This window comes from Lagopus leucura, unplaced genomic scaffold (assembly GCF_019238085.1).
Source record: "Lagopus leucura isolate 7727_CA_CO unplaced genomic scaffold, USGS_WTPT01 Super-Scaffold_100157, whole genome shotgun sequence".
Classification (NCBI taxonomy): Eukaryota; Metazoa; Chordata; class Aves; order Galliformes; family Phasianidae; genus Lagopus; species Lagopus leucura.
In genome coordinates this window covers 30,561,864-30,574,488 of record NW_024962334.1, presented here as the reverse complement: position 1 = coordinate 30,574,488, position 12,625 = coordinate 30,561,864, and the positions used below count along the sequence as shown (strand labels likewise).

General features: G+C 42.2%; 1 protein-coding gene across 2 annotated transcripts in view; it reads right to left on the bottom strand.

Annotated features, from left to right (window-relative positions):
- Positions 1–373: 373 nt before the first annotated feature.
- LOC122189194 (ATP-dependent translocase ABCB1-like) overlaps positions 374–12,625 on the bottom strand; it is a 42,495-nt gene continuing 30,243 nt past the window's right edge. For both annotated transcript variants that reach the window (XM_042888095.1, XM_042888096.1), the window contains 6 exons: positions 11,865–12,005; positions 10,436–10,592; positions 5,958–6,155; positions 3,641–3,847; positions 2,161–2,307; positions 374–726 (listed from right to left, as the gene is read on the bottom strand). In XM_042888095.1, coding sequence (XP_042744029.1) covers positions 520–726; positions 2,161–2,307; positions 3,641–3,847; positions 5,958–6,155; positions 10,436–10,592; positions 11,865–12,005 — 1,057 coding nt within the window. In that variant the 3' untranslated portion in view covers positions 374–519. The remainder of the gene's footprint in view (positions 727–2,160; positions 2,308–3,640; positions 3,848–5,957; positions 6,156–10,435; positions 10,593–11,864; positions 12,006–12,625) is intronic.

The following is a 12,625-nucleotide window of genomic DNA, read 5'->3' as shown; positions in this document are numbered from 1 at the left end:
GAGACAGCTCCTGAATCCTGAACAGTAATAACTGGTTTTCATCCCTTCATTCACTAGTACCCTATTTAAGAGCTTCCTCCCATGTATCTGGACACTATCTATGTTTCCCTTTGCTCTGGAGAGCATCTGTACTCTTCACATATCTCTGTCCTCAGCCCTTCTCCCTATTTTTATAGATAGGGGAGTGTGTGGCAGCAGTGCTCTGCTCAGAGCCCTGTGAGACAGAATGGGCTGTCTGCACCATGAGAGCTGTAGCTGGCAGACTTGCCCATCAGCTGTGCTTTTCATAATCACAGCATACCTTTAATTGGAGCAGCTATAAATTTTTGCACTGATAGAAGAACAGTCAAAGAATGTAAAGTTCTTAAATAACTGAGGTACACTTTTTTATTAGTCATGGAATTTAAGGAAGCTATTTACAGAATTTTAACAAACTAGAAGTACAGAAATACCCTACCTAGTTTCACACAAAATAATGAACCAGCTGTACACCTGCACTTCAGCAGACACTGCCCACTGTCATACAACACGAGGCCCACTTTGAACATTGACCAGTGAATAGTAGAAGCCTTTTTCAGCCAGAAGCTGCTGATGAGTCCCTTGCTCTATGATCTTGCCGTTCTGGATCACAGCAATCTTGTCAGCATTCTGGATGGTGGACAGGCGGTGAGCTATCATGATGCAGGTGCGGCCTTCTCTGGCTTTATCCAGTGCTTCCTGGACAATCTGTGCAATGAACAAACCAACAGGAAGATTATCCATGCTGCAGTTCAGGTCTCAGGCTGCAGAGAGTGCCTGGCCCTGTCACTGCTACAGGAGGGCAGCCAGGATACCTCCTGTGTGCAGTGTGAGCAGGTGGATGATCTCCTCAGCCTGGTGGTAGAGCTAAAGGAGGAAGTAGAAAGGCTGAGGAGCATCCAGGATTGTGGGAAGGGGATTGACTGGTAGAGTAGCACTCTGCCATCCTTACAGGAAGGGTGTGGGGGAGATGCTCCTCAAGCAGTAGGAGATTATCTGCTGTCTTACAGTCAGGTAGGAGTTCAGGGCACTGGGAAGACCTCTGAAGGGATTGGGAGCACAAGTTGTGTTCTCCTCTGGCCTCTCAGTTGGTGACTGGGGTCAGCAAAAAAGGAGGAGAGTGAATACACTGAATGAATGGTGTCACACTCAAGGCTTTGGGTACAATGGCTTGGAGCCTTGAGAAAGGGGGAATACTGACAGCGGACAGGAGCCAACTGACTAGAAGGGCCACAATATTCTTGAAAACAAGCTGGCTGGGCTGGTTAGCAGGGCTTTAAACTAGATATGATGGTGGGAGGGGGTGTACTAGGTGACAGAGAAGCGTGTGGGAACATTGTCACATCGGGAGGCAGTGAGACCTCAGACTTGTCCTGGAGGTGCTAGGGAGGGCTCCTCTGAGAAGGCAACAAGGCCAGTAGCTAAGCTGAAGTGCCTCTATACCAATGCACACAGCGTGGGAAATAAACATGAGGAGTTAGAAACCAGGGCACAATTAGGAAAGTATGACCTAATTGCTATCACAGAAACGTGGTAGGATGAATCCCATGACTGGAATACCCTGTTTGAGGACTACAGGCTTTTCAGAAGAGATAGACTGGGTAGGAGGGGTGGCAGAGTTGCCCTCTCTGTTAGGAAATGGATAGAGCAAACTTTCAGCTGCTCAATGAACTGCTTAGTGGGATCCCCTGGGAAACTGTCCTTAAGGGCATGGGCACAGAACAAGGCTGGCAGCTCTGTAAGGACCCCCTTAAAGAGGGCAACAGCCCTCCATCCCCCAGCAGAAGTTAAGCCAGGGAGGTAGGTGACTGTTATAGCTGGGCAAGGACCTGCAGCTTAAACAGAGAAAAGAGGGAAATGAAGAAGCAGGGATGAGTAGTCTGGGAGGAATACGGGGCTGTTATCCTTGTGCTTAGAGATAGGAAAGCCAAGGCACAGTTGGAGCTGAACTTGACGATGGATGTGAAAGATAACACGAAGGGTTCTACAGGTACATAGGCAGGGGAGACAGGAAAAAAAAAATGCAAACATAAAATTCTTCTATATACCAGTTGGAGCTTTAACATATGGGTGACAACATCCCAGCCACAGGTCACCCAGCCAACTTGCAAATCACAGTTCCAGTTTGCAGAGCCAACGTACCTTTTCGCTTTCTGTATCCAGTGCAGAGGTGGCTTCATCCAGCAGCAGGATGTGGGGTTGCCGTACAAGAGCTCGGGCAATAGCAATGCGCTGCTTCTGGCCACCAGAAAGCTGGACTCCTTTGTCTCCCACACGTGTATTATATTTCTAAATAAAGAAACTAAGCATCAGCGTGGATTTGGATTTGATCCTGTTAGTATGACAGTTCAGCTGTGTTTCTACATAGGGACAATTCTAAGCAATCCCCAGTAACAGAGCAGGCGAGTGTGAGCAGCCCACAAGCAGCACATCTCTCAGTGTACTCAGCTGCAGAGCACACCCTGCGGTGCTGAGCAGGAGCAGTGCTGTTGGGCTTTGGTGAGGGATTGGGATGAGAGGAGGATTGAGTCACTGCAGCCTTGGTAGTCTGCGCCCTTTGCTTGCCTTTCACCATTCCTCTGTAAGGAGAAAAAAAAAAAAAAAAAAAAAGCAGCCTAAGAGACATTGTGAGTAACTGAGGATGAACTGGAAGCCGCTCAAATTCAAAACCCAATCCCTATTTAAAGCAAATAATAAAGTTACTCAAGAAATTTGATTCCAACTCCCTTATTTGTTGTAGTTCTTGACTGTCTACTATGTAAACAAAAGTACATCTTGTGTCTGAGAGATCAGACCATGTCTCCTAAGCATGTGGGAATTCACTGCTTCAGAAATACGTCTCCACATTTTCTACAGGAGTAAGGAGACAGGCCTCAGCCTATTGAGCAGCAGCTGGGAGGCTCTGTGCCTGCGCTCACTGCAGCTGCTGCTCAGTAGAACACCTGCAGGTCTGGGATCTTTCCCCAGCATAATTGTTCACAACTAGAACTGTTTTCCCTTCAAGGTGCTGCTTAGTTTATACCAAAATTCAACTTATCAGAGCAAGAAAAGCAAGAGACTGAAGTGGTAACAAGACGATGTCTTTCTGCCCATTTTCACAAGCCAGCTCCATGGGTGTCTTCATACACTTGTCCATTGAGATGACTGTTGAAGCAGAGCTCTGGGGCTTCCTTAGCATTTTCCCGTTGCTTTCACTTAACTGGAGGAGAGCACTCATCTTCTTTTCCAGCACTTCTTTTTATGTCTTCTGCTCTTCCATGCAGCACATCTAAAACTTGCCAGAGTGCCAATACCAACTAAGCCACTATTTAACAGACACTACTCCTGGAGAGATGAAGACATCTCCAATACAGGCATCGGCAGCACTGGAATTGAGTAATGCCTACAACCACTAGCACCTCCTAGGTTTCTATGTGCTCTTCAGATCTTCTAGGTGATTAAAAAAAAAAAAAAAAGCAACAACAACAACAAAAAAAACCCCACAAACCAAACAAATATGAATGTCAAATTCAGTAAACTGTGGAAAAATGAAATTTTTTTTTACAGGTATTTCCTTAGAAAAACATGAATATAGGCACTATACTTTCCCCCAGTTTGCAATGTGAAAATGAATACTAATTACCTTTGGTAGTGATTCAATGAAGGAATGAATATTGGCTGCTTTTGCAGCACTAGCAATTTCCTCATGGGACACCTCCCGACTGTTGTCCCCATATGCGATGTTTTCAGCGATGGTGCAGTCAAACAGGATTGGTTCTTGTGAGACGATACCAATGTGAGATCTCAGCCACTGGATGTTTAGTGTCTTTGTATTTCGGCCATCCAGAAGCTAAAAGGTCAGAAAGAAGATATTACGATCACAATACTTTATCTTTGGCTTTATTACTATTAATCAGATATTTTAGTTTTTTTATCTAGCAACACTGCAGCCTTTAGCGGCCAGGGCATTTCATGCCCTCAGTGTTGGATTACACACTTCCAGGCAGCAGCAGAGGTGGGCAGATGAGTGTTAAAGCTTATCTATGTTTACAATCAGCAGAATATGACCAGAAATCTCTATAAACCTAGACAAACTCCAGCTATATGAAGCCATTTCACTGCTCCCTACTTGTTTATCACCCCATCTAGAAGAGCTGATATGGATCTACTTTAGCTGCCAACGTAGTATCACTACTACAGACATTCGGTACTACAGTCATGACAGAAATATCTATTTCAGAAACCAAAAGAAAAATCCATACCACATAGTGCTTCTGCTCCCCTTATTAGCAGCTTTATCCCATCTCTGTTTTCCTAATCCAGATGTCCTGGCTTCTCAAATGACTTTTAATGGGGGCTGTAATGGGCACAGAGTCCTAACCCCATAACTGAATATCATCTTCGCACCTCAGGGAGAAATCTTCTACCACCATTTGCTTGTGTAAAATGAGATACATGTGAAAGAGTATCTGCACTGGAGCTCCTTCTCTTCTGGACATCGGTATCCACAGTTCTATGCTTAACTGTCTCTGCTAGGGGGATGACTTATTTTGTCAAAAATACGGATCCATATTTCTACTTTGTCCTGATGACTTCCATCTAAAGCAGAACTAATGAGTCATGCTTCAAGATCCAAGAAGAAACCTTTAGATTTTCTCTCCCTCCCCCCACCCCATCTCATTTTCTCACTACTCAGTTTGTACCTGATAGATGAGAAAGGACACTGAACTTTATCACCAAGTGCTGCTGTTAGAGGAGTTGCTGGTGCAGGAAAAACCCAACTGCAGTTCTCCAGCAATGAACTAATTAGTCTGGAACTCAATCCTGAGCTGAAAGCAGAACTTCTCTTAGAATACTCTTCTTCCTGTAGCCAGAGCTACCCAAATCTGATATAACCATTTCTGCCTTACAGTCAGGAACAAAATGGCTGTGTATGCAAGCAGCTTTGCAGCCACAGGTTCCTGGACTATTAGAAACCATGGTGCATTGAGGTGATTTGTGTACTATCAATAGCAGTAGGTGGATGTGAGTATAATTACTGTCTAGCTATAGCACCAATAAAATCAGAAATCCTTAACAACTCTCTTAGAACCTGTGTGTCTTAATGATTTTTATTTTTTTTTAAATCATAATTACCAGGCAGGTAAGAAGTGGGAAAGTTTACATTCTGCTCTTTCCAGCAGATGCCACGTGCATCTGCGCAGCCTCTTTCTGAGGCTGGAGATGGATAAATAAATGACCCAGAGTACGTTTGCGATGGCTTCATGAATCTTGAAAACAAGCAGTCAGTCACAGATAGAACTGCATTTTATCAGCTGTGCTACTTTCAGAATGGATCAGCTGTCAAGACCTTTGCTACACATGTACATTGGTAAGGGTGGTGATCATAGAAATGAACAGAAATAAGGTGAGAGAGTCTGCTTATGCTCTTTACAATTAGAACAGGCCTCAGCCCTTACAAATTTGCCTTGGTATCCTTTTCTCTTTGTTACAGCACATATTCAGCATTAAAAATAAAAGAAATACAAAGATCTCAAGCAAATAGCTCTAGGATACAATATAAAGAAGGGGCTGCTATTTACAAATTGTAACCTGCACTCATCTTACTGAAAACAGCAATTTCCATCAATTAGTCTGGACTGGGACAAAAACTGAACCTCCATGATACTGCTTCTGGCTCTGGTCAGGTCAATGTAACAATTTCTCTCCACTGGACCTTGTTCTAGTAACTCAAAACAGCACAGGAAATCTAGGAATTTTACTGTACTTTCACCATGATTGCATAGAGAATATTGAAAATCCATGTAAATGATATTAGAAATACCAACAAAAGTGAGTTGTTATACCAGCAAATACCTAAGGAGATTTAGAAGAAAAAGTATCAAATGAAATACATGAGTAGAATTCATTAAACGTGTATCACATACAACACAGCCTGCACTTCTACAGGGAACACTCACCACTTCTCCACTGAGCGGATCATAGAATCTCTCAAGCAGCTGAATAACAGTGCTCTTCCCACAGCCACTGCTACCAACAAGGGCCAGAGTTTGTCCTTTTTCTACTTCAGTGTTCAAGCCTTGGAGCACTTTGACCTCTGGGCGGGTTGGGTATTTGAATGCCACATCTTTGAATGTGATGTTTCCACCAAATATTTTCTGATTGAAATGGTAGAAATAAATGAGATGTTTTTAGGATAATCTAACATAAAAACGTATACTGTAACAGATAATAAGAGTCTAAGAAAAGCATTCCTAGGAGAGACCACTGGGAGTTTTTCCTGTGACTCAGGCCTTTCTTTTCTTCATAGAAATTAACATGCAGTGAGCAGCTGCTACAAAAATACAAACTCACTCCTAAATATTCTACTCCGCAAGTATATTTTAATTAAAATTTGATTCCATAAACCTTTAAGTAGAATGATTGTGCTTATTTCAAGTTAACTTACTATAAAATAGGTATTTGTGATAAGGATAATGCCCACACAATAAGCAATTTAGTTCATATAAATAATTATATGTAAAAAGAAAACATACACAGATGCAAGCAACCAATTAACACTTTAGCTTAAATTTATATTTCATGAGACATCATTGCTAGTCTCCTCTAAAACACATATGTATACAAAGGCAAATGCATATATATATATATATATATATATATATATATATATATACACATGTATGTGCACGAAGGCGGCTCTGAAAATAATGCCTTCTATTCCATTGTGTTGGCCAGTGATGTCAGAGGCAGATGTTGACAGCATATTGCAGTAGAAGTTGAACCTTCCCATCAATATCCCATTACATTTCATTGCCATATGACAGATGGTAGCAGAGGGGCAGGCTGACAAAATGGCATCTGACATATAAAGCAAATATGTGGAACTGAATTCCTCCGTGCATAAAAAATTACATCCATTGACATTCATTGATGCTTGCTGAACATTTACAGAAACAAAACAGTGGATGAGAGCACAGCGAGGCAGTGAGTAGTGCGTTTCAGCACAACTACATGAAAGACAAGCCATCCTCTGGTCATGTACAATTTCCACACTACAAAATGAAGAGTCTCAATCCACACAAGTCAGCAGATTACGAGCAGCAAAATGCATACAGAGCTGAACATCAGCTTCAACGTGATGGAAACGATGGTGACAATGCCACAGTATCACAAAGTTTGTGCCAGGTGGGTCCCAGAAGTGTTCACACAGGAACAAAATGAACACCATATGCAAGTTAGTCAGGACCATTGAACCATTACAAGGCCTCAAGTATGAGTCAAGGTAAGTTTAGGCTGGACTTTAGGAAACACTTCTTTACAGAAAGGGTGGTTAAACATTGGAATAGGCTCCCCAGGGAGGTGGTTGAGTCACTGCCCCTGGATGCATTTAGAACTGTTTGGATGTGGTGCTCAGAAATATGATTTAGCAGAGGGTTGTCAGAGTTAGGGTACTATGGTTGGGCTGTGGTTGGACTTGATGATCCTTGAGGTCCCTTCCAAGCTGAGTAATTCTATGATTCTATGGCTGGAGACGACAGTTTCCTGGATCATGTATTACCAGTGATGAGACACAGTTATCACCACTATGAGGCAGAGTCAAAACTGCAGCCTGTAGAGTGGCAACGTGTGAATTCCCCATTGAAGAAAAAGTTCAAGATGTGAGTAAAGTGATGTGCACTGCTTTTTGGGATAGGAAAAGACTGATCCTACTTGATTTTCTGGAGCCAGAACAGAGCATCAACTCTGACCGCTACAATGTTTCAATGACTAAACTGAAGGCTCCAAGTCTCAGAATCAGGCCAGAGAACAAGACAGCCTCTCTCTTACATATACCCATACCCATTTGAAGACAGCAGAACACATTGCCAGTCTTGGCTGGACTGTACTACAACACCTACCATATATTTGGATTTGGTGCCTACTGACTTCCATCTGATTGAGAAAATGGACAGCACAGGGAACATTTTCTTAGCAACAATGTCATCATAGCAGCTGTGAAATAGTGGATCACTTCCAATGGTGCAAATTTTTAAGAGTGCAGCATACAGATTCTTCCTTATTGCTGGCAAAAATGCCTAGACAACAGTGGTGACTATATTGAAAAACAGCTTTTTATACATGCCTGTATACACATAGGTGTAACATGATGGAAAGTGCAGCAATGACAGCAGAGCAGCAAGATCCCAGATTACAATGAGAGTTTGCTCAAATGCAACAGCCATGGGCACAGAAACAAAGAAAAGAAGCTGCTTACCTTCAGAAGGCCTCAGGTATGCAGGGATCTCCAAGAAAATACCTTTCCCTCCACTGCCAACCCTTAAATGAGGTCTAGAAAGGCGTGGATCTTGGCTGCATCCCTTACCGTTGATCACTCAGGTACATTGCATACACCTGAGCTCCCTTGGGTTGGCCCTGCCTTCCACCAGGTGTTCAATCATTGGTTCAAGCTATGACTTAGCATTTTCACTACAATAGGTCACTCCAAAAGTAACACAGAATCACAGAATCACCAAGGTTGGAAAATACCTTCAAGATCATCCAGTCCAACCATCCACCTATCACCAATAGTTCTCACTAAACCATGTCCCTCAACACAAAATCCAAATGTTCCTTGAACACCTCCAGGGTCGGCGACTCCACCTCCTCCCTGGGCAGCCCATTCCAGTGCCTGACCATTCTTTCAGAAAAGTAGTATTGCCTAATGTCCAGCCTAATCTCCCCTGGCTCAGCTTGAAGCCATTCCCTCTAGTTCCATCACTATTTACACGAGAGAAGAGGCTGACCCCCATCTCACTACAACCTCCCTCCAGGTAGTTATAGAGAGCAATAAGGTCTCCCCTGATCCTCCTCTTCTCCAGACTGAACAATCCCAGCTCCCTCAGCTGCTCCTCATAAGCCCTGTGCTCCAGACCCCTCACCAGCCTTGTTGCCCTTCTTTGAACCCACTCCGGGCCTCAATGTCTTTCTTGCAGCAAAGGGCCCAAAACTGGACACAGTACTTGAGGTGCGGCCTCACCAGAGCTGAGTACAGGGGGACAATCACTGCCCTGTTTCTGCTGGTAACACCATTCCTGATGCAAGCCAAGATGCCACTGGCCTTATTGGCTACCCGGGCACACTGCTGGCTCATGTTCAGCCGAGCATCAATCAGTACCCCAGGTCCATTTCCTCTGCACAGTCTTCAGCCTGTAGCATTGCCTAGGGTTGTTGCGGTCAAAGTGCAGGACCCGGCATTTGGCCTTGTTGAACCTTATCCCATTGGCATCAGCCCAACCTGTCCTGATCCCTCTGTAGGGCCTCATTACCCCTAGCCAGATTGACACTTGCAGCCAACTTGGTGTCATCCACAAACTTACTGAGGGTGCACTACTCCTATTTATTGTATTTACATGGAAACTACAACAGATACAAAGAGCACATTATTTGATTGAACATTATTTGATTGAACAAATTCTCAGCTACAAAATACTATTTTTGAACAGTCACCACCACTAGCTATGTGTTTTCACCAATGATGGTGACTGCGTACTCGTAAAAATCTGCACTGCCTTCCGAAACGGTTTGTGTTTTATGTTGCAGTTGCCACTGCTGCAACACACCAGCCACCACCTCACTGTGCTCTCATCAACTGTTTGATCTACATAAACAATCAACAAGATTCAAGGAATATCAATGGGTGATTTTTTTTTTGTATGGAGGAACTCAGTTCCACATTTTTGCATAATATTCACTTCTGTGTCACACTCCATGCTGTCAAACTGCCTACCACTATGCTGCCATCTGTCACACAGCAACAAAATCTTACAGGATACTGGCAGGAAGATTCAACCTCTACTGCCATACCACCAACATCTGCCTTGACATCACAGGCCAATGCCATGAAATAGGAAGCATTACTTTCAGAGCAGCTCTTTTATGTATATGTATATGTATATATAGTACCATGTTTTTATTACATATATGTGATTGTTTTCTGATACATTCTATCCTCTTCATTACATGAAAGGCCACATATGAACATATATGTGTTCATACACATTGATGGTTATCAAAATATATGACAATCTATTATGGGCAATTTGCAAATTAGTTAGGCCTCAAAAATCAGTGGTAAATATCATGGGCCTATTCATAGGTTCAAGATCCATGCTTAAGTAGCTTCAGACAAGAAAGGCTGTAAAAACTGTCTCTGGTGCATTAATCCTACTCTCAGTGCATCTTCAAGGTGCTTCACCAAGAGGCAAATGAAGCTGAGAGGATGGTAGGTGATGAGCTAGAAAAACTTAAACCTCAGTTTGGTTGAACGACTCAGATGCTAATGAGCTCACACTGTACTTGTTCTCGGTGGCTTTGATGTGAATGACAGAAAAAAAAAGCAGGCTTAAAAGAAAGTAGTGGTGCATGACATACTGCACATAGCACCGTGTTTACTTACAGGTTTCTCCCCTTCCTCACTGTAGCTGTCTATTAATGGTACTCTTTCAAACAACAGAAACAAGTGAGCAGCTGACATCTTGGCTTTGGCATAGTCTGGTGTGAAAGAAGTGCTTTGTCCTAATGCCATTGCACCAAATACGATAGCTGAAAACACACTGTAAAAATAAACAGGAGAAAACTGTTGTTACTGTTACAGCACAGGCACAAAAAGCTTGTATGGCCAGAGGAGGGTCTTCAGACAGATGACTTATCCTTAATAAGGGTGAGAGAGGGTAAAAACCTGAGAATTTTTCCTTCACTGAGAAAATCTATAATTTCTTTTCAGGGAGGGCAGTAGCTTCCCATTCTTGTCCACTCAGCCGGATGTATTAGAAGTTGATGTTTTGCTTTCTATTTCTATTCTCAATGCATGAGGTGTGGTAGGATGTGTTGTTCCTTGCAGTACAGTCTCCTCATCCATAAAACTGTAGTTATTAGTTTTGGAGATTTACGGAGAAATTTGTCACTCAACATTTCCTTTGAAGGGCCCACAAAGTCCAGTCCTTGAGTTCAGGAACAAAAGGCAAAGGGGCAAAGGATGCAAGCATGAAATTTGGAGTTAGCAATGAGCAGTACAAGAATAGGCACACAAGAAGGGATTCACATGAGCACATAGCGAAAGGGAGGCTAATGCTTGTACATGAGAAAGTGTTGCTGTAATCAGGATAAGATGAAGGTATAGCTTGAGAAAGTGTTGCCGTAATCAGTGTAAGATGAACGTTTAGCTTCAATAATAATTTTTGCCAGGCAAGAGTGTGGCAAGTGCTAAAACAAAGCATGGGATGTGCATGGAAGACAACGTGACTATTGACAAATATAGATACGAATTTCATCTGCAGGGAGTTGAAGGAAGACATGGTTAGATGTTGGAGATGAGGGAGGAAAAAGAGTGGAAAGGTGCCAGCTGATACAAAAAACAGCATCAGTTCACTGCTAGCACTTGAAGAAGTTTTTTCAACTCTACCTGGGCATCTTTTAGAATGGGCATTTGTTGAATCTTTCTCCTGCTCTCTTGCCTCAGGGCTCATAATTTCCTCACTTTTGTTTCACTCCTTACTTGCTCCACTTATCTTTTAGTCTTGCCCACCTACGCTCCCTACAGCTAGGCCATGTGATTCTGTTGTTAAAGAAAACTTGTTGGTCATGAAAACAAGGGATGGCTTCACCTTGCCTAACATCATTTTGCCTTCCTGTGTAACCTGATCATGAGAAAATGCAGTCTAAAAGTGACACATTTTGGATTTGTCGCAACGTGAGAAAGGAGGGGGAGTGTAAGGATGGAAGTATTTAGCTGTTGTTTTTTTTTTCAGTTGTACTTCATGATACCTATAGGAAAATCAAACATTTTCCCACATGGACCCAAAAGAACCTAAAGAGGAAATACTTACAAAAGCACATCTTTAAACTGCATATGTCCATTTTTTATTAGATATGCACCAAATCTAAAACATCCAGCATAAGTGAAGTACATAATAGCTTGTGTAAAGGCAAAAGTAAATCCGAAGATATGTGCCTTTCTTACAGAATTTCTGTAATGAAAAAAATATATTATCAGAATTTTATTGTGCACTCAGTTGTAGCAACCAAGAATGTGAAGAGTGTTGTATAAAACTCAGAGGAATCCACAAGTCTTTATTAGCTTAAAGTAAAATATCTCCAGTTCTCAGTCGTAACCTAAAACATCATAATTTCTGTTTTCTTTCTGCTTTCAGAAACTCATGACAATATTGGTACAGTAGAAAAAATGACTCAATATTTTGAGCATGCACAATTGGTATTGTTTTCACTGCATGCATTCAATAAAACAACGTAAAAAATAATAATACAGGTACAATTTAAAGATTCACCTAACATGAAAATAATCATCAAGAAGTTCAGAATTTCTACAGAGCAGAAACTACTTCAACAGAACAAATGATTGTGCTTTTTCTTATGTTGAACCAAAAATCTTAAAATAGGTTGTGACATTCATGAGGTTTCACATGATCTACAACAGTACTTTGATAAAATATCAGAGCGTGCAAATAATTGAACTGCTGTGCAGCTCTGCCATTCAGGTTCCCTCCTGGAAAAGCCCCAGTGATTTTAACAGGGATCTTACCTAAGCTTAAGCTTACAGGCAAAACATGACTTTTGGCTTGCTATGCAA